This window comes from Sparus aurata, chromosome 17 (assembly GCF_900880675.1).
Source record: "Sparus aurata chromosome 17, fSpaAur1.1, whole genome shotgun sequence".
Classification (NCBI taxonomy): Eukaryota; Metazoa; Chordata; class Actinopteri; order Spariformes; family Sparidae; genus Sparus; species Sparus aurata.
The window spans coordinates 14,513,900-14,533,611 of NC_044203.1; the positions used below are offsets into that span (position 1 = coordinate 14,513,900).

A 19,712-nucleotide genomic window follows, 5' to 3' on the forward strand; every position below is an offset into this window, starting at 1 on the left:
TCCCCCACTGTACATGGTATTTTTTTTTTCTCTAGCATATGAACTACAGAGGTGTCCGGATCCACGACCGTTTCGTAACGGCATCGTGATTGGTCTGGACTACAGTGTTGGCATGACCATTTCCTTCGAGTGCCTTCCGGGTTACACTCTGCTTGGAGAGCCATCACTCACATGTCTGCATGGAGTCAGCAGAAATTGGAATCACCCCATACCTCGCTGCGAAGGTGACCAGTTAGTGCCTGTAAAACAGCTGTTTTCCTGCCAATGTTGTTCATGTGTGGATAAAAGCAACACCAAGTATTTTTTTACAGTTGTTCTATCAAGACCTAAATATTTCTTCCAAATAGCAAACATTCACCGTATCAACAAACTGTATTTATCAGTCATAAAATGCCTCTTCTTTGATATTTTATGTCCCTTTTCCCCCCGAACGTAGTGTGGAAATATTTAGATAAATGTGTTCTAACAAATCCTTAAGAAAGCATAATACTTATTTAGAGTCTGTGTAAGGTATGGATGGAGATGCTATTCCATCGCCATTACCCACTAAAAGTAAGGTCTTTGAAGTTATTATGAATGGAAGAATCAGGTCCTTCAGCCTTGTTGTATTCCTGTCCGTTATTCTGGCACATTAAAGCATCCACCTCACTTTTACTGCCAACGTAGCACCACTTTACTGAACTATAAACTGATACAGCCCATTATAATGATATATGGAGCATTTGCAAGTCTTTATAACAAATCTGATTACACCTGTCTCTGTTGTAAATTTCAAGGAGACTCGTCAAATGTTGTTCAGGAATGATAAATTATAGCTTTCCCCTCGTCAGTTGAGTGAAATGGTAACATATGTTTCAGGTCCACAGCAGCGTTTGGTATTTGTCTGAGAAAGTGGTAAATAGTTTTGTTTTGCTCCACATTGTTCCTGTTGAGTTTACGGTCCTGTTTTTTTGATGCCAAGGGCAGTTCTTTGGCTTTGACTACCGGTTCAAAGTCACATTTTAACACATTCTTTTTGAAGTGTTATGACTTGACATTATAGTGTCTGAGCCACTCAGTGTCATCAAGTTCCTGTAACCCGTAACCGTCCCCTGCAGTTGCATGTAACAGGTGCTTGTGCACCCCCATCCCTAAGCAGTATCACAGTGAAATCCCAATAACACACAGTTATAGATAGATTGATTACTTCATATGGTTTGTTTTATCAACAGTTGGTCGTGCTACTTTTATGAAAGCAGGTTTTATAACGTGATGTAAATTAAAGGCTTGGTTTCCCTTTTTATCCAGCCTCGCTGACTTTCTTCCCTCCCTCCAGCTCTCTGTGGTGGGAATATAACATCTATGAATGGCACAATTTACTCTCCTGGACACCCAGCCGAGTATCCACACTTTCAGGACTGCATGTGGACTGTCAGAGTACCTCCTGGTTATGGCATCTACATCAATTTCTCTGTTATCAATACAGAGCCAATCTACGACTACATCACTGTGTGGTAAGTGCTCATTTTTCTCACAGCATAACATAATTCATCAATTATCACACATTAAACACACACTGTGTCTGTATACAGAGCTGCATACAGATTATTGTAAGTAATTGGCAGTTACATACATACATAGACACATACATATACATATACATATACATGGCACTTTTAATATTGTTTTAATATTTCTCAATTGATTTACTTATTTTAACTCTGTCATTCCCTTCTTCTCATTTTGGCTCTTGTGCTCCTGTAACAAGTGAATTTCATGGTTTGAGATTATTAAAGTTAATCTTATCTTATCTGGTTATCTTAACCAGCTTTGCATCACTACAATTGTGGTAGTATATGCAAATGATCAATTTTAAACTATTTTGCCTGCACCCAAAGCCCCCCACTTTTGTGTTTGCAAAAATCTGCCAACAGCCCGAGGGTCTTTGCTGTTCTGTCACATTTTGTAAGCGTGCATCCGCAGAAACGGAGAAAAGTCAGATCAAGTGAGGGGCATCTCACCAAACTACAAACAAAATCTGTCATAACTAGGCAGGACTGATTGACTCTGAACATGTTACTACACTGCCAATTTCTTGCCTAAAATGCTTTCAGAAACACATTTTAGCATACTTTTTTATATGTTTGATAACTGAAGTTCCATTTCTTTACTCCACCACCTAAGACTTTCAGATCAATATGTTGTACTGAGGCAAGAATTTCCCTACTCATTGCAAAAGCAAACACAAGAGCTGCACACAGTTAATTTGACAGCATGTTGTTAGGACTTAAGGCAAGTTGGACAAGTTTTGCCTGCATCTTTTCATATGACATTCGTATTGATGAGCCAACAGCCAAATCCAAACATGCTGACCTTTGTCTGGACATTTGTGGGTTCTTTTTTATTTCCCTGACAACTTTCCACTCAGCCGTTGGCTATGAAAAAATGCATTGTTGTACGTGATGAAATTAAATAAACTGAAGTAAACTCTGAGTCGTGGCGTGTCCCTCTTCCCCTACTCACTAAACTTATAGTTGATGTTTAACTCAAGCTCTGCAGCAGGGTTTATCTAAAAGGACAGACATGTGTAAAACTATGAAAACATCACCTATGAGATATCTGGAATGTTTGTTATAAGGCAGAAACTTGTATTGTTGACAGATAAATGTATGGCAGCAAATTATGTTATACTACCTGCCTGTTATTACTCCAGCAGTTGTCTCTCTGTGTTTCCCTTCTCCCTCTACCTTTCTGTAGCCTCTCTCTAGTATAGTAAGCCTCAGGCAGTCATGAAGCTGTCCTCATGGGTGATAGAGGAGGGAAATGCCTCTCAGCATCTGGGGCTACCATTCATAGTATTAGAGGAAGGAGCTACTGGCACTATTGTTTCTAAAAGAAATGGCACATAAACAATGTGTCCCCTGATGGTAACAATGCCTGACTGCCGTCTCCCTTTTTGCTGATCACTTTGAAATGAAAAGTCCAATAACACTGTTTTTTGAAAATATAATGTATTAAATGTAGATACACATACAAAAAAGCATTTAATGTACATCATTCAGCTGAATAGTACCTAAAAGTACACGTGATGAATTACTTACAGAAATAGCATTTATATTCAATAGAAAGTACTGTCTTCTCACATTATTTAGCGGTCTATCCCCAGACGCTACCCCAAAAGATGTTACCCAACTTAATTAGACTACTTATTTCAGCTACAGATTAAGGCTAAATTCTTACGAGAGTTTGAAAGTTCTCCCCTGCCTGCTCTCATTAACAGAGTTGCCTCTGTGTTCTGTGCAGTCAGCAGCTAATGCATGCCTCATAAATGACGTGACTGTACATTTCAACTTCTGTTAACACCTCACAGCCATCCGCCCGTCCGTCTATTCATCTCAGGGTGTGGGCACATGAAGAAATCTTCATGCTAAAAGAAGTTTTATGTTGCAGTGGGGATACATGTTTGGATAATGTGCATTTCCTGAACAATTTAGAAACACTTTCTATGTACAGTGTAATAACCAGGTGGGAATACTTGTTTTAGCTAATCTGATGAATTACATACCTGACATATCAAGTAACATAATCACAAAGATACAAACATTCTGTAAATCCAGTGTTGCCATTAATTAGCCCTGCCCATTTCACCTAACAGAGCTAGAGATAATAAGTGGTTAAGCTACCTCAGTAGCAGATGGTATACACAATCTACGGTCCACCAAATCTCAATCATTTCATAGCATCCATATTGCCATATTTGCAAACCCTACATCTATATGTCCATCGCTTCTCTGCCACCTCCTTCCTTTTTTCTTTCCAGCTTCACCTGGCACATCCCTGAGTTTCACTCAGCCCAGCTGGAGTATATAAGCAAGTTCTGGGTCTGGCCCCTGGTTCTTCTCCCAGTCAAACGTGCCTGATGTAGCTCCACTTGAAGGCCTGCCAGGGGCATCCTAATTAGATGTCAGAACTACCTCAGCTGGCTCTTTTCGGGAGAAGCAGAGCAGCAGGTCTACCCCAAGCTCCTCCAAAATATTCGGCTTTTCTATTACCCCAACCTGCGCATCTAGCCCTTTCAGCTCTTTGTATCTGTAAATTGAGAAATTCATCTTCAGGCTTAGTTCTATTTTGAAAATGACATAGCAGTGCTGTGCCACTTTCGCTCTAGATGTTACCCTTCATTAACAAGGCCCATCGATACTTGAACTCTTTCACAAGGGAATGCAGCACCCACTGCCAAAGATGGGCGCTGTCCAAGATATGCGTCACACATGACCGTCTGACAATGCTCAGCATCTCATCCACCACTGGCATCATGCCAGTAAACATGCTAGTGTGGATAAAGTATGATTTTTGAGTGAATACTTGTCATTGAACTGGTTATAAACTGCCTTGTATTGTAGCTTTAGTAATGCAGATGTGGTAATGGCACTCCCATGGACATATCTACCCTTCACAGATAACAGCCAGTTCTCCCTACCCGCCATTAAGGGTGAAGATCAAAAAGGTCATTACGATTCAATTAAATTGTGATTCCCAGGGCTACAGTTCCTTATACGTAATGTTATTCAGTCAAGGGCTTAAGATTTTGTGATAACCATCCATACATTTTCTAAACGTTTTTATCCCTCCGGGGTCATGGGGGCTGAAGCTGAATGATAACCGTACACTCATTATGCACACACACATGCAGAATATTAACAGTCTCAACAAATTTAAAGGAATGTTTTGCAAAATTTTTTCAAAATTCTGTACCATTGCTTTTCCTTTTTCTCCCTGCAAACTTTATTCTCCCATCAATATGTACGATGACTGGAGGGGGCAAAAGTTTCAGTACTGTACTGCCTCATCAGTTAACATATACTCAACTTCGCCATTGACAGTGTTGATTAATGTGAAACTTTGTCTTAGATCATCAGAATGAATGCTGGGGTCCACAAGATTGCTTGGGGATAACTAGGCGCATGCTCTTTGATCCCAGCAAGTTATTACTGGTGTTTATTCATAAATCATTTGCGCTCTCTTCTCCTCCTTCACTTTTTCCAATCCCACTACAACCACAACTCTCTACCTCTCTGTAACTCTGCTTCAGGGATGGACCTGACCAGGGCTCGCCTCAAATTGGTCAGTTCAGTGGAAGCTCTGTGCAGGAGGGCGTGTCCACCACTGCCAATCAGATCCTCATCAAATTCCATAGCGACTTCAGCACCAGTGGCTTCTTTGTGCTGCATTATTACGGTAACCGCCCCTTTGATAACAGCTAAGTAAAGACCATTTGTTCCGCACTGTTATGACTCTCATTCATTTGATCTTCTCTTCTCTACCTTGCTGGAACCGTGCTGTAGTTACAAAGATGGCATGAGAACAGAAGGATATTGTCACATTGTGTTTCTGTTACTGCAACAACTTTAATTTTTGCATATCGCTATGTGGAATTGCCACTAGTTCTGTGTAATGATAAATGATTAATGCCCTCTTATGCCAATTTTTCTCCTGCACTATTAAAACGCCCCTTTGAAAAGAAGCTGATTAATAATAAAATGTCCCCCATCTCAACTAAATTAGTGATTGGTTTTTGATGATCATGAACAGTGATAGGTGACAATTTATGACCTAATCAAGTTTCAGTGTGATGGGAGCGTAAAGAATGTGCCACGGTTGAATAGAAAATACATATGCACACACTATTTCTCTTTCTCTCTTACTTGTGCACACACATACACTGTTGCAGAGTTCAGTATTTGTCCTCTCCTCAACAGCATACCAGCTGAGAACATGTCAGCCACCCCCTCCCGTCGCCAATGCCACCGTCCTAACCGATGATGACGAGTTTGAAATAGGTTTGTCTTATTTTATTTCTCTTGTTTACTGGCCACGGACTAGGCATAATGAAATAAATCGGTGCCAGACATAAGGTAATTTGTTTGGACAGCCCTGGGCAGAAAGGAAAAATAGGCATAGACATATCAAATGGTTCAGGCCATTAATTAATCAATTCATTACCCTGTAAGTTGAGTCCTTTATTTGTTAATTGAAACTATTGTTGGATGTTTATATTCTTGCTGTTAGTCTCCATTCTCTCAGCTTTTAAAAAAAGATGAATTTATTAATCCAAATTGTTCATTTCAAAACTGAAACTTTGTCTGTGGTACTTAATTAATTTTAACATCTTTTTATAATACTGATGCTGGACAGATGTATTGCAGTGTGCCCTTTGTCTCTTTCTCTTTTCCTTTCTATCTTGCTCTTTGCGCTTTCGTCTTATATTTCCATATCACTTTTCAGTTTTCCATCTACTTTACTACATTGCTTTATGCAATAATATGTTAGTTTGAGGGCAGGGCTAATTGGCTCTCTACATAAACTGTATGTTTAGTGTTCAGAAGTGAATCAGAAGTGGGAGTCATGTGGCTAGGTGCTACCTTAATTTGCATCTTTGAAAATGAGTGTGATTTTGTCTGCGTGATTGTTTACAAGTTTGCTGCCCTGTAATATTATGAAGTGACTTTAGTGCTACAACTAGCTAAAGGGGTGTCAATCTTCATTAGAAAATGTGTTGTTGATTACTGTTTCAAGCACCAGTACGGAGAATTTCTCCAATAACATCACTCTGTGGGGATGTGTGTGTGCGTGTTTGTATATGTGCGTTTGTGGGTGGGTGGATGAATGGATGGATATGTTTTTCTTGTCCACTCCCGGCCTGCGTGTGCGTGTAAATGTTCTCGCAGGGGACATTATTCGATACTCATGCCTGCCTGGCTTCACCTTGGTGGGCAGTGAGATTCTGACCTGTCGACTAGGAGAACGACTGCAGATGGATGGACCCCCACCAGTCTGTCAAGGTTGGTTTTATTCACAGTTCTTATGTTCTTGTGTTTTTTTCTGTGGCTTCAGGAATGTTATTCAGTTTGTGAATACAAGTGTTCCTCTCAGTATGTGTTTGTGTGTCCATATCCTTTTTCAGTTATGTGTGCCTTTTATGTGTGTGCTTGATGCCACTCTGCCAAGGTTGGTTGCAGTCAGCAGCACCCACTGTTGATGCATCATTTAACAGACTGGCAGCACGGCCTCTCTAGCAGGGTCCTGATAGCAACCAGCATCTCTGTTCTAATTTATCAAGACTCAGAGAGTTGAAATACCACTGACCCAAGATCGCAGACCTGCACTCCCCCAGAGCCAACACTACACTGTGAAGGATCAGTGTGAAACAGATTACACATCAGCAGGGTTTCATCGCAGAGTGTGTTTTTGCAGTGTAACAAGGTAGATAGAAGCCAGTCATAGCTGTTTTTTTCTTTTCATTGAAGGAGATAGGAACTTACCTTTTTTCCAACAATATGTGTATTGAATTGTCCCAAACACAAGGTAGTCTGCAGGAGAAAGCACAAGATTGGAGTATCAAGGACAAAATAATTAATATAAAGTAATAATTCCTCAAGAGCAGAAACCCCTCTGCCTCCACTTCCAAGCAAGGGCAATAATGAAAGTAATGGTAAAAGGAAGAGGAAAACAACAGCGAAGATGTACAATAATACAAATAGTACATAGAAATTCGAAAATATTTAGTCATCAACCCACAACACAAGGTGAAATAATTTGCATTCAGTTACTAAATCAGACCAGAATTGGTGTGGTATTAATTTTTCCTATGGAGTTTTTTTGGAGTAAAATAGGTTCTGTGCATTGCGTTGAACTACAAACGCTTATGGTGGCTCTTGCATGAGAGGTTAGTGTCTCCTCCCATACTGATTCCCAGTCTTTAAAAGTAGAGACAGGTCTTTCTCCCATTTACTTCTATAGGGTTTAGTCTCTTTGAAGGCTAAAATTCTGTCAAATGTTAAGGACAAAATGCCCTGGGGGTGGTTAATATCTTAATAGGATGGGCTTTAGGGGAGTAGAGTTTTTGCCTATATTTTCCCCATAATCCCTGTTCAAATGGCCCAGCGGGTTTGACTGATGTATAATGTCTTCTTACCCATGTAGGAAGCAGAGGAAAAGAAATGTCTATGCTGTTTGCATCAGGGATTTTGTTTAGACCGAAAAACAAATGCCATCAGCCTGGCTGTCGTGCCAATACATCTCCGCCACAGACATCAGAGCACTTTGAAACCTTCTATTCCTCATGGATACCCAGCTTTTGAAGTGCCCTGGAGTCCTTTGTCTACAAGTCTTGAGCTGATGAGCATCTCTGTCTTTTTATTTCTAGAAACTATGAGTAATCGCATTGGACGTATGATCAAGGCAGGACAGATACTAAACAAACTGTGAGCCTGCTTTCATAAAGCATCTTAGAATAGAACTAGTGATTTGGAACCTATTTGCTCATCCCTGGCTGTTATTATTTGATGTCTGACTTTATATCTTGGTTCTTCCCCCTGTAGCATTTTTGAGGCAGACATTGTTTCCGTCTTACAAGTAAGAATTTGGCGGATGTTATTTTAGTATATTCCAAGTGCCACAAGTAAAGCAACATAAGGTAATGGCAAGCTTAAGTCAAGTGACCTGACCAGTGATCCAGGATCTAGAAGCTACTCATATTCACATGCTTTATTTATAAAGGCTGCATGCAGCATTGCTGGTGAATAGCTATTACTGTATGCACAAAGGTCAAAGATACCAAAAGCATGGCAATTTGGGAACTGCAGATCACTGATGTAGGTTCAGAAAAACTAAAACCGGTCCTACCTTTACTTGTGCTGCTTTCGGCCTACCTAGCAATATGCACAATTCATTAAATTAGATAATTTATTAAAGCACAAGGGTCCTGCAGGATTTTTCTTATTTTTCTTATTTTTTTGCTTTTTAGACAGTGCAGAGTGAAGAGAGATGGGAAACAGAGGAGATAAAAGCATCATTGCATACTGCATCATACCTGTCTGGCATACAGATGAACAATTATATTAAGCCTGACATTAATGGAATTACAGCAAAATGCTCTCCAGTTTTTTTTCATTGTTAGGTTGAAAGCAACCAAATTAGCAGATCAGTGGCATTAGGAATAGTTTGGAGTAATTTCATCTCTTTGTTTTGTGCCAAGCGAGGGCAGTCACTCACTTGAGAGTACTGGAGAATATTTTCAGCTCTCTTGTTATGTTGGTCTTGCCAGCTCACCTTGCCCTGTGTTACAGACTACACAGAGCTCTGCCAAGACTAAGTAGCTCCTATCAGCTAAAACTCACATACTGTACCTGAAATAATTTCACAGGCTTTAACATTTGTGACTAAATTAACCTGCCAAATCCAGTATTTTGGGACCACTCTGGAAGAACAATACTGTACATTGTTTTTCAGTTGATTTGTATGCAAGGAAATCCCTCATCTACCAGAATTTGTAACACTGGAAACTGTTTTGAGGTTACACAGCAGAGGCTCTCATAAGTCATAGTAAATGCTGTACACTGCCAAGACAATGGCTCCCCTTAATAAGGTTAGTGTATAGAAAAATATATGAGTGTAAGGAAAAAACAGATTGTGACATATCATTTTATAAAAAGGTAAAAAAATTGAACAGATTTTCAGGCAAATTACAGTAAAATGTAAACTGAATTAAGTACCGTATGTGACAAGCATGAAGTGTGCAAAAAAATGTGTATAACTGGATCGAACTGCTCCTTGAAACCTGCCTCGAGCGTTAAATTCTCATCATTAGGACTATTTTAGGACTTCTGGGTTAGTAATTCATTGTTTGACATTTTCATGGATCACCTCATTATTGTAGTCAAGAATTCATTTCATTTTCTGGTGTTGGATATGTTATGTCCTTGTGCCACCACTAGCAGGAAACTAATTGCTCTCCTTGGGACATGTAAAGTTGAACTTAATTTGAGTTGACCTGCTATTCACTTCCAAGAAACTGCTACAGTAAGCTTGTAAAGGGGCCATTTCCTGTCTGCGGCTTGCCGATTGTGCAGGAAAAGGAATTCTCCTGTGTTCCCTGATTCTGATTTTGTTTGCTGTCAACCGTTCTGTTAATTGTCATTTTATGCTTATTAGATAACACTTAAATGTCCTTGCCAGGCTATGCAATTTCACCCCCAAATAGCACTGGTTTTTAAGATATTTCCCCAGACTCTGTCTTTATAAAAGCCTATGAGGAAGGAAGCTGCAGTAGCTTTGATCAAGGATAGAGCCACAATTGAGTTGACTGTTGCATTTGCCTGCTACACCATCTGCCACATTGAAGTTGAGTCTAACCCATAAAATGTTGTCATATTGATCTTTACATTGCCATTGATTTTCATGTGGCTGTTAGAAAACCTAATGAAGAACAATTTCTTCTCTAACGTCATCTTAATTCTACCTATGAAGTCTTTATTATATGATGTCTCAGTAGCCGACAATGTGTGACAGTCATTTTTATGATATTGTTATTCTACATGCACAGTGTGCTGAGTAAATTCAATATTCAAACAAGCACAAGCTATTACCAAGACATGTCTTTCTGTGTTTCCAAGATATAACACACAACATCATGTTGGCATGCAAGCCATTGCAAATAGTAGCTCAGTACTAAGTGTGAGAGTCCTAGGACACAGTGCGTGATATCAGTAGCTGTCTGGATGTAATTGTAATCACTGGCAAAGGATGGGTGGTTAATATACTTGGGATGACGTGCTGATTCTATTAACAAGCCAAAAAGAAATTAGAAATACCTGAAGATTTTTGTCTTGTTTACTGGATTTTTTTTAACAATTGTACACCTGTCCTATTTTTTAAAATATATTTACTACATTGATCTGTCTTTATTGTGAACTATAATTATATATTAGAAACATAATCATATTTTTATAAGATTATGATATCTAAAACAGTATGTCAATTAAAATACTGCATTTGTTTAACTAAGATACAGATGTCTACATTTGTACTGTAGCCAAACTACCATTTGAATACATTGCAAGCGTCAGTATGCTTTCAGCATAGTCTTCGATTGTTATCATGGTCCTTTAAAAAGCCATCCTAGAAAGTAGCAGCTTTGAGGTGTCTGAAGTAGTTTTAAGCCTCTCATGATTCATTTTTTTAATCCCTGCACCCTAAGTTTGAGGCAAAGCTGTTTAAGCCACAACTGTGCTCACTGGATGGACTTGTGTTTGTTGCCTGGCAACTATAGCTTATTAAAACAGTATTGGAAGTCTTGGATTATTTTAATAACATACTCCTACCAGATAGACGCCTCTATATAAAGTGCATTAGATCTTGTCAAGTGAGTCAATTTCATGCATGTCTTAAAGCTGTACAGTATGCAAAAGTGCTGCAGGGAATGAGCTTCTCTACAGTGTTTAAATGGGTTTGGGTTTGGTAAGCCAAGTGTAATAATGAGTAGGTAAATGATGTAGGATTAAAACCAGGAATTCTGTGTAGCAATTGCATACACGTTTCACACATTCCCTTTCAGCTGAATTTCAGCTGTCTTTATGACAATGATTCCCACTGGCTTCAGTGTAGAAGCAGAGGCTGCTACTGACGACAGAAGTGTCGTGTGACCTGATGTAACTGCAACAGCTGAAGACCTCGTTCTGAACTCCATCACATCACCAGTGAGAGTCTTAACTCTCTTGCTAAAATTGAGTGCTACAGACCTTGTTTTTCATCTCAAATGTGAAACTAAGTCTCTCAACTGCGTCGAAAAGCACTTAGACTCCCTTTTTTTTTGGCAAAGTGTGGATGTCTTGAATAATGGTTTAAAAATGTTCAAGTAAATATGATACTGGTTAAAAATGACTTTTCTGAGTCATCTAACATTGTGCAGTATACCTTTGTGAAATCAGTGTTCCTAATGTGAAAGTGTCTGTTTTTTGATGGCATGACTGGAAATTCCTGCTTTTTTTGTGTGAATATATTATACCTGTGACCCATAAAACATAAATATGCATCTTCATTATTTCTTAAAGGAAATTCAGCCTGCATGTTGTCCCTTAACTTTACTCTTAAGCACAGACTTTTATACAGGAGGATGCAGGTCAGCTCTTTCTAAAACATTCCCAAGTATGTGCCCCTCACATAGCACATAATAAAAGAAGAGTGCACATTGATTGGAGATAAATAAACATATGATACTGCAAGAAAATGCAAGAAAAACAAAAGCAACTGGGCATAAGGAAGTTTTTCATACAAGTGCTCTGAAAAATATCGATCATGTCAAGTGTCACAGTAGTGAAGATATATTGCTATTTTATATTAAATTGCATTGTTAATTTATTTTCTGAATTGATCAAATTGAGATTTGTTGCCTCCCTGATAAATAATGTACAGCGTATCTATAAATATTGATTCTGCCATGTACGAGTCCTACACATTTTTATTTCTTTGAGTCAGCTATTGTCTATGTTGTTGAGATGATGTTATTTGTCTTGACCTCAATGAATTGAGTGATTTAAAATCATAAAATCATATCTGCCTGTAATGTATGAGGCTGTTCTAAGTGACTGAGTGTTCTGCGGGGATACTCACACTGCTTTGTGTTACAACTCTTTCCCTCTGCCTTTATTTCTTGATATGTGTCCAATTGTTTCCACTGACCTTTTTATAGGCAACAGTTGTTTGCATTAACCTTTTATATGCGTCATGTTTCTTCACTAGAGAAACTACTGGAAGCAGCAGAAAAGGAGAAGAAGGAAACGAGGCCTGTCACTATTTCACACATGCCAGCCTACAGGAAATGAAGGGAATGCTCTGAGCCGATACACATGAACTCTCTCTCAAACACACACACACACACACACACACACACACACACACAGGCTCGCACAGCCTTGACATACGCCACCATTTTTCCATACAAAGTAAGCTGTCTCACCTAGTGAGTATTATTGTTTGATAGATTGATATCAGGTGAGCCTGGTGACAACAGCAGACTCACCAGTTTAGCCCTTAGGTGCAATATCAGTCTGGCTGAAATGTAATTGTTTCAGGGCTAGTTATCGCTTCAATGTAATTTCTGCTGTCAGAGCGTTGATGTGTGAGGATGGGGAAGAAGTTCCCTTCCTCACCTCGTCCCCTTTTTTCCTTGAATTCTGCTTTCCATTTCCTGTCTTCCAACTGTATCTTTTGTTTTATGCCTCCAATGGGTTTTCATCTCCCTCCTCACTTCGTTTCTTTGTTGTTCCCCTCTCAAGTCCATGCTCTTTCTGTAATGCTGCCTTGCCCTTGTTTTTTTCTCTTCTTCCAGTCCAATGTCCGGCCCATGAGGTGCGTTTTGATTCAACGGGGGTGATCTTAAGCCCAGGCTACCCTGAAAATTACCCCAATCTCCAGATGTGCTCTTGGCTGATCAACGTGGAGAAGGGATACAACATCACCCTGAACTTTGAACTCTTCCAGACAGAAAAGGAGTTTGACATCTTGGAAATATTTGATGGTTGGTTTTGCTGGAACTTTGGTGTTTAGGTTTTGTGAGATAAAATTGGTGAACAAGATACAAACAATGTTACTTAACTGAAATTATTGATTGTTCGTCTTGTGTTGTGAATTTCAGTGCTTCCCAGTAAAACATTCATACTTTCTTATTCTTTTGTTGTTAACCACTACTTTCAGCATCTGTTTATGTTCCGATTATGGTATCTCAGGCTATGTTCACACAACAGACAAGTCCGATTAGTCTTCCTTACCCCTCCGCTCTGGTGCTCTCCTTCTCACTGGATTTGACGTTACTGTTTTGTGTTGCATTGCAATGGCACAAAATGCTTTGAAATCTGATATGAGTTGCAAAGGCATCTGTAGAAATCCAATTTGTATTGCATTTCAAACCACCTCCAAATGTGGTTGGGATCTGATTTGCAAACATTTGTTGAATGTTTTTTTGCTCTCTTGACTTCCTAAAATCAATCTGGATACAATCTGGATATGCTAAAAATGGATTTGTGCTGGCAGTCTGAACATAGCCTTCCAATCTTTTGTTCAGTAAAATAAGTCTTACTGTATGGTTGACATCTTGATTAGCTGTAACTTACAAATGTTATTTATATTTATTCTTACTGGCATATATTTAATAACTGCTACTTAATCCGAAAAAATGAAGATGCATGTCTATGCCTATCTCCATTAAAGCTTTCTTTTTTTTATTTGACATGGATCTTTTTCTGGGAAACTATGTGTGTGCACGTGTGTGTTTATCTATCTCTGTGTTCAGGTCCCAACATCTACAGCCAGAGCATGGCATCACTCAGCGGTGACATTGAAACACCCTTCAGCCTGACCACCACGGGCCACCAGCTCCTGCTGCGCTGGTCCTCTGACCACGGAACCAACCGACGTGGCTTCCACATCAGATACGTGGGTGAGTATCAAAGTATGTATCCAGCTTATAATCATATTCTCCTTTTTATAGTGCTATTTGAATATATTTAGTCTCTAAACCAGAAAAGTGACAAAAGTCATGGGCTTACAATTCAGGCATTTATATTTTGGGTACCATGTAGAGACAATTGATAACATCACATGAGGGCAAATACTTATTGAAGCTTCTCAACTGCAGTTACTGTATTTGACTGTGGATACAATGTGACCCCATGATTTTTTATCACAGTATGCTATGATTGTTTCAGGGTATTATTTATTGAGTTTTTAATATCAGTCAATTTACAAAAATAATATGGAAATGATAATAGTTCACAATAGGAGATGTGTTCACACACGCAAAACATGAAGCAGGAAGAAAGCCACTGGAAGGCTTCCATTCTGTTTGGCAATCCTTAATTTAAAAAGGTTTTAAATTCTTAATTGGCTCTTTAATAAAGCAAGTGGTGCTAAGCAAGAGCAACATAGGGAGTCTTCTTCCATTTGAAATGCATCAATAATAATGGAAAAAGCACAAAAGATATTAATTTTTCATGTTGTGTCTCTCCATTATATTTAATACACAAGAGTGTTGCTGTGAGAGCAAGTTGGTGTGATGAATTTTGTAAAGAAAACTCCTCCTTGACTTGATTGACTTGAACAGGAACTGACTTAAACTCCAGAGTGTGTCTTTTCATCTTAAATCCTTGCTATCTCCCAGTCATGCTGATTTAAAAGACTGTTTGACAGCATCCGTGAAGCACACAGCACCCCCTCCGTTCTCCAGTCCCATCGGCTACTCAGTGCTCATATTCTGGAAATCAAATTTACCTTTTTTTGTGTTCAGTGGGCTGTAAGATGAGGAAAAGGAAGGCTATGGAACAAATAACTGGAGGATGCACCAGTATTTCATGTTGTTTAAGCAAATTGAATATGTGTGTGCCCATAGGCAAGCAAGGAATAGTAATAATGTGATTTTGAGGACTTCCTTTGCTGTGTGGCACACAGCCTGAGTGCTAAATAGATGTGACACTCCTCAGGCATTTTGCCTCATTATCTTTCTGCATTTAAAATGGAGCCTTACTGTGGATAAAAATGTTCACCTGAGTCTTTCTGTAGAGGAGCTTTATTAATGCCTCTCATCCTTTTCTCTTTTTCATTTCTCCTGTTCCCCTGATAATATCTGCTGTTCTCAATCCCCTTTTCTCGACTTCATTCTCACCTTCTTTCCTGTTTCTCTTTCCTTCCCCTCCCCATGCCACTCATACTCCTCCTCTCCCCCGTTCCTTTATTCCTCCACCTATTGTAGCAATGTACTGCAGTACCCCAGACTCCCCACAACACGGCTTTGTAGTGAGCCAGACAGGGGGTCATCTTAACAGCATGGTGCGCTGGGCCTGCGACAGGGGGTACAAGCTGATCGGAAAGGGCACAGCTGTGTGCAAGAAGACCACCTATGGCTTCTACGCCTGGGATGCGCCAGTTCCCGCATGTCAAGGTGAGCACATTGGCCCTGGCAGCCTTTTATTTGCAACTTCAGCCTGCCTCTTTTCTTGCTCTTCTGGTCACTGCGTCTGCCCTACGCTCAGCAGGCAGACAGGCAGGCGCTTAAGGCACTCGAGTGTCTCAACCCAAGCTCTATTCCTGAGCTGAATCCAGCCTGATTGAGAGCCAGAAGCCTGTCAGGTGGAAGGGAAACAGAAATCAATCCCCACTTCTTCTGTCAATTTCCACTTCCTCAAATTACTTTGGGATAACTGGTCATTAGCATGCAGTATCTGCTGCTGTTGGGTCTCACTCAACTAATTGGGTTCTTTGTTGCACACATGTGAAGTGGGTACATTTATGTGTGCTCATGGTTGCATGCACCAGCACACACACGTACACTCACATAGCAGCAAACGGCAACAGATGTAGGGCTCAACTGCATTTTATCATGATGCAGTGAAATCAAAATATGTACGTCATGTACTTATTGACTTATATGACTTAATAAACTTCACACCTGTCATCAGTTCAGTCAGTTTTGTATGATCTTTTTCAAAGCACATAACCTCAACCAATGCAGACAAACTAATACATACAGATGCTGTCCATCTGCTGTCTGCTAGATGGTAGAGATTACATTACAGTATGTTCAATCTTTTATTCTTTATAGTCCATATTGCATGATATGTCAAGAATGGCCAATGAATTAATCCTTTGATGTTGCTCTTACATCTTAAAGAACATTGGCCTAAAGTAATATTTCAAGCTTTGATGAAGAAGTTACTCTTCTAACAATCAACTTTGCATCTGAAGTGTAGAAAAGTGTGATTAGCTTCTGTTAGATTGGGATTTACCAGTACTCTCAAATGAATGTTGATTGATTTTCTCTTGGGGTTGTGAGGGCCAATCCGATTGCCCAGGGCCATATTGGCAGATTTCTATTGCTGATGTTTTTGTATTTTGCAGCTACCTTTGCTGCTCCATTTTATGTGTGTTTGCCTACCTGTTCTCTTTTAGTGTGACCCTGCAGATGTTGGTAACTTTGCGTTATTCATTCCATCCTACTTGCCTTGGATGATAAACAACTTGAAATGTTACTAGCTTGAGCTTTCTGTCTGGTTTAGGCCCTGAGGCCACAGTAACCCAGATTTAGTCTGTGTTTGGACAAGACACACGTTGTTACATGGGAGTTTTTCAGTGCTGGAGTGCTTCATTCTTCTATATGTTAGGAAGAGTTACTGTTACAATATTGAATGAACTAGTCACTTTAATGAGTTAGTCTTTATTAGAATAATTCCTTATTTTAAAAGAAATGCAATATCATCCCAACTGTTTGTTTTGCATGGTTGCGTAGCCACTTTATGTAGGATAAGAATTTTGATAACATACCTCTCTTCGGTGTGTTAGACTACTTCCACTCTAAAGTGAGTAAATAAACTTTTCCTCAAGGGGCCAGTCCTATATATAATACGGTCATGGATTTCTCTGAAAAGTGAGATTTCAAGAGCAGTAGAGATTGAATGGCCTATTATACATATATACAGTATAAGCAAATGACTTGATAAAGTGTTGGCATGAATCATCACTCTTAAAAATGCATTCAGTAGGTAAAATACTTAAATGCTAATTACTAAAATGTTGACTGTGGCAGTAGGCATGCTGTTTTTCAATTTAAGAGATGTTGCACTGTTGTTGTGACCCTGTAACAGACGTTTTGACTTTTCATAGAGAGAAATGCACAGGTGCAACTCTTTTCCTCAATGATGGCTCGGTTCCATTAAGTGCTCCAGTAAGCCATTGCAGTCTGCTAGCATGCAAAATACCAGGACTCTGGCACTGGCTCAGCTAAATCAGGTGCAGTAGTTATTAATGCTATTAATTACACCGTTGCTCTCCCTGTTGTGACATGTCAAAAGTTACTGCCATGAATAAGGTCTGCTGGCAGTTTTCTACAGTGTCATTGCCGAGCAAGGATTTTATTTCTTGGTTTTTACCCGCTAAAACTTTTAGCACAAAAAAAAACATAACTGGTGGAAACAAATAGCTGTTTGTGTTAATTGAGAAACGAAGACTCAAAATCACTTGTGGGGTTGCAGTCTCAACGCTGGTGAAGTACATGCACGTGTACTTGCTCACCAAAATGTGACTATTCAGTGAATATTTGATTGCACGCCATGCCTGTGTTTACCAGGCGTCTCTGCGAATCTCTCCAACATGTGTCTTGTACTGCGCATAAACGTGTGTCGACACTCGTCCTCTTGCTGCCCGCAGCTGTGTCATGCGGTGTGCCCAGCGCGCCAGTGAACGGAGGTGTGCTTGCTGCTGATTACTCCGTCGGCACACGGGTGACCTACTTCTGCAACAGCGGCTACCGGCTCTCCTCCAAAGAGCTGACGACCACAGTCTGCCAGCCAGACGGCACCTGGAGCAACCACAACAAGATACCCCGATGCATCGGTGAGTAGATGATGTTGGGGGAGGAGGCAGGATGAGGGAGGAGGAGGGAGGGTCATTTAGAGAAACAGAGGAAACTGTGAGAACCCATATCATGGTTGAGCAGCAAGTTAAGAGATAAGGATAGGAAAGAGTCTTGGAGAAGACACACTGATTATGAAATTTTGAGAGTTGTATTGGAGACGGAAAAAGACAGTTTGAAATATAAATTGAGGAATATCATTTTGACAAGATGCAGTAATGGAAGGTCTCAAGAAATGTGGTCTGCAGTCCCAACAGCCTGGATCTGTTGTGAGTACAAAAATGCCAACTTATTGGTTTGTGATGATTAGGCGGCAGGATGAAAGGGAGACCAATAGTTGCGAGCTGGTGCTTGGGTGAGTGTTTTACATGCTAGTACAACTCCTCCAAGTCTGCAAGCCAGTGTAACGAGTGATTGACAACATTGTTTACATTTGAGACCAATGTTTATTCCCTGCTGTATATGTGTCTCACAGCGAAAAGGGAAAACAGTGTTTGTTTTGAAAGTCATTTGGTTTTAGAAAGTGCCAAATTATAAACAACTTTGTTGTGGAAGAACATTTGTATACTGTTACTGCAGAGAAGTTGCTATTTATATTTTACATGGGTTCCATTGATTAAAATGTTTCCATGTAATTATTTGCATGTCCTCTACACTGTTGGGTTGTTACACAGGTTTATGGGTTTAGACACTGAATCCTCTCTCTCTCTGTTTTTTTTTTTTGGCACAGTCATTATGTGCCCTAGTCTCAGCTCATTCTCTTTGGACCACGGCAAATGGAGGATCGTCAATGGTTCGCACTATGAGTATGGAACTAAAATAATATTTACTTGCAACCCTGGGTATTACCGGGTTGGCCCCGCCCATATCCAATGCCTGGCCAATGGGGTCTGGAGCTGGAGGAGCGAGAGGCCTCGATGTAGAAGTGAGTAACTTCTGCAACAACATCGCATTAATCACCACAACACTTGTAGACAACACAGATTCATAAGTGCAGATTTAACTCAACCAAAAGGATAATGGTCCAGTAAATGATATCTCCATTACCTCTGTTTTGTCCTTGCATTATCATGAAAAATAAAACCTGAATAACAGATGTAGCATAAAGTCTCATCACACAAACACAATCTATGTTTCATTAGTTTAATAGAAAAGGTAGAATGGATTCATAGATAAGGTAACTTACAAGACTTGAAGAATGAATACCTTTTTTGTGGCTCACTTAGTCAGCGATCTCATGCTTTTATACACTTTGATACTATTCGCCTGTTCCTGTCACAGACTAGGTTAGAGATTGTTTACTTTAGAAATGGGAAAGAAAAGCTTTTCTATGCTGCCATGGGAACTACTGTTTGAGAAGCGAAGGAGCTGAATAGCCTGTGTAATGGCAAAAGGAGATGCGAGCCAGCATGATGAAAGATGTTGGGACAAAGGCAAACACCATCATTATCCTCCCCATGAAATAGTACAGGTCACTCTTTTATCGCATTAGGGT

The 19,712-nt window shown here is 39.8% G+C and overlaps 1 protein-coding gene across 7 annotated transcripts in view; it reads left to right on the plus strand.

The window, feature by feature from the left end:
- LOC115567061 (CUB and sushi domain-containing protein 3-like) overlaps positions 1-19,712 on the plus strand; it is a 219,280-nt gene that overhangs the window by 145,077 nt on the left and 54,491 nt on the right. For 3 of the 7 annotated variants that reach the window (XM_030393247.1, XM_030393248.1, XM_030393253.1), the window contains 11 exons: positions 36-224; positions 1,316-1,493; positions 5,072-5,217; positions 5,739-5,819; positions 6,708-6,821; positions 13,148-13,336; positions 13,454-13,462; positions 14,108-14,266; positions 15,563-15,751; positions 18,013-18,198; positions 18,948-19,142. In XM_030393247.1, the coding sequence (XP_030249107.1) occupies positions 36-224; positions 1,316-1,493; positions 5,072-5,217; positions 5,739-5,819; positions 6,708-6,821; positions 13,148-13,336; positions 13,454-13,462; positions 14,108-14,266; positions 15,563-15,751; positions 18,013-18,198; positions 18,948-19,142 (1,635 nt within the window). The remainder of the gene's footprint in view (positions 1-35; positions 225-1,315; positions 1,494-5,071; positions 5,218-5,738; positions 5,820-6,707; positions 6,822-13,147; positions 13,337-13,453; positions 13,463-14,107; positions 14,267-15,562; positions 15,752-18,012; positions 18,199-18,947; positions 19,143-19,712) is intronic. The other 4 variants (XM_030393252.1, XM_030393254.1, XM_030393251.1 and 1 more) reach the window with 3 other exon arrangements.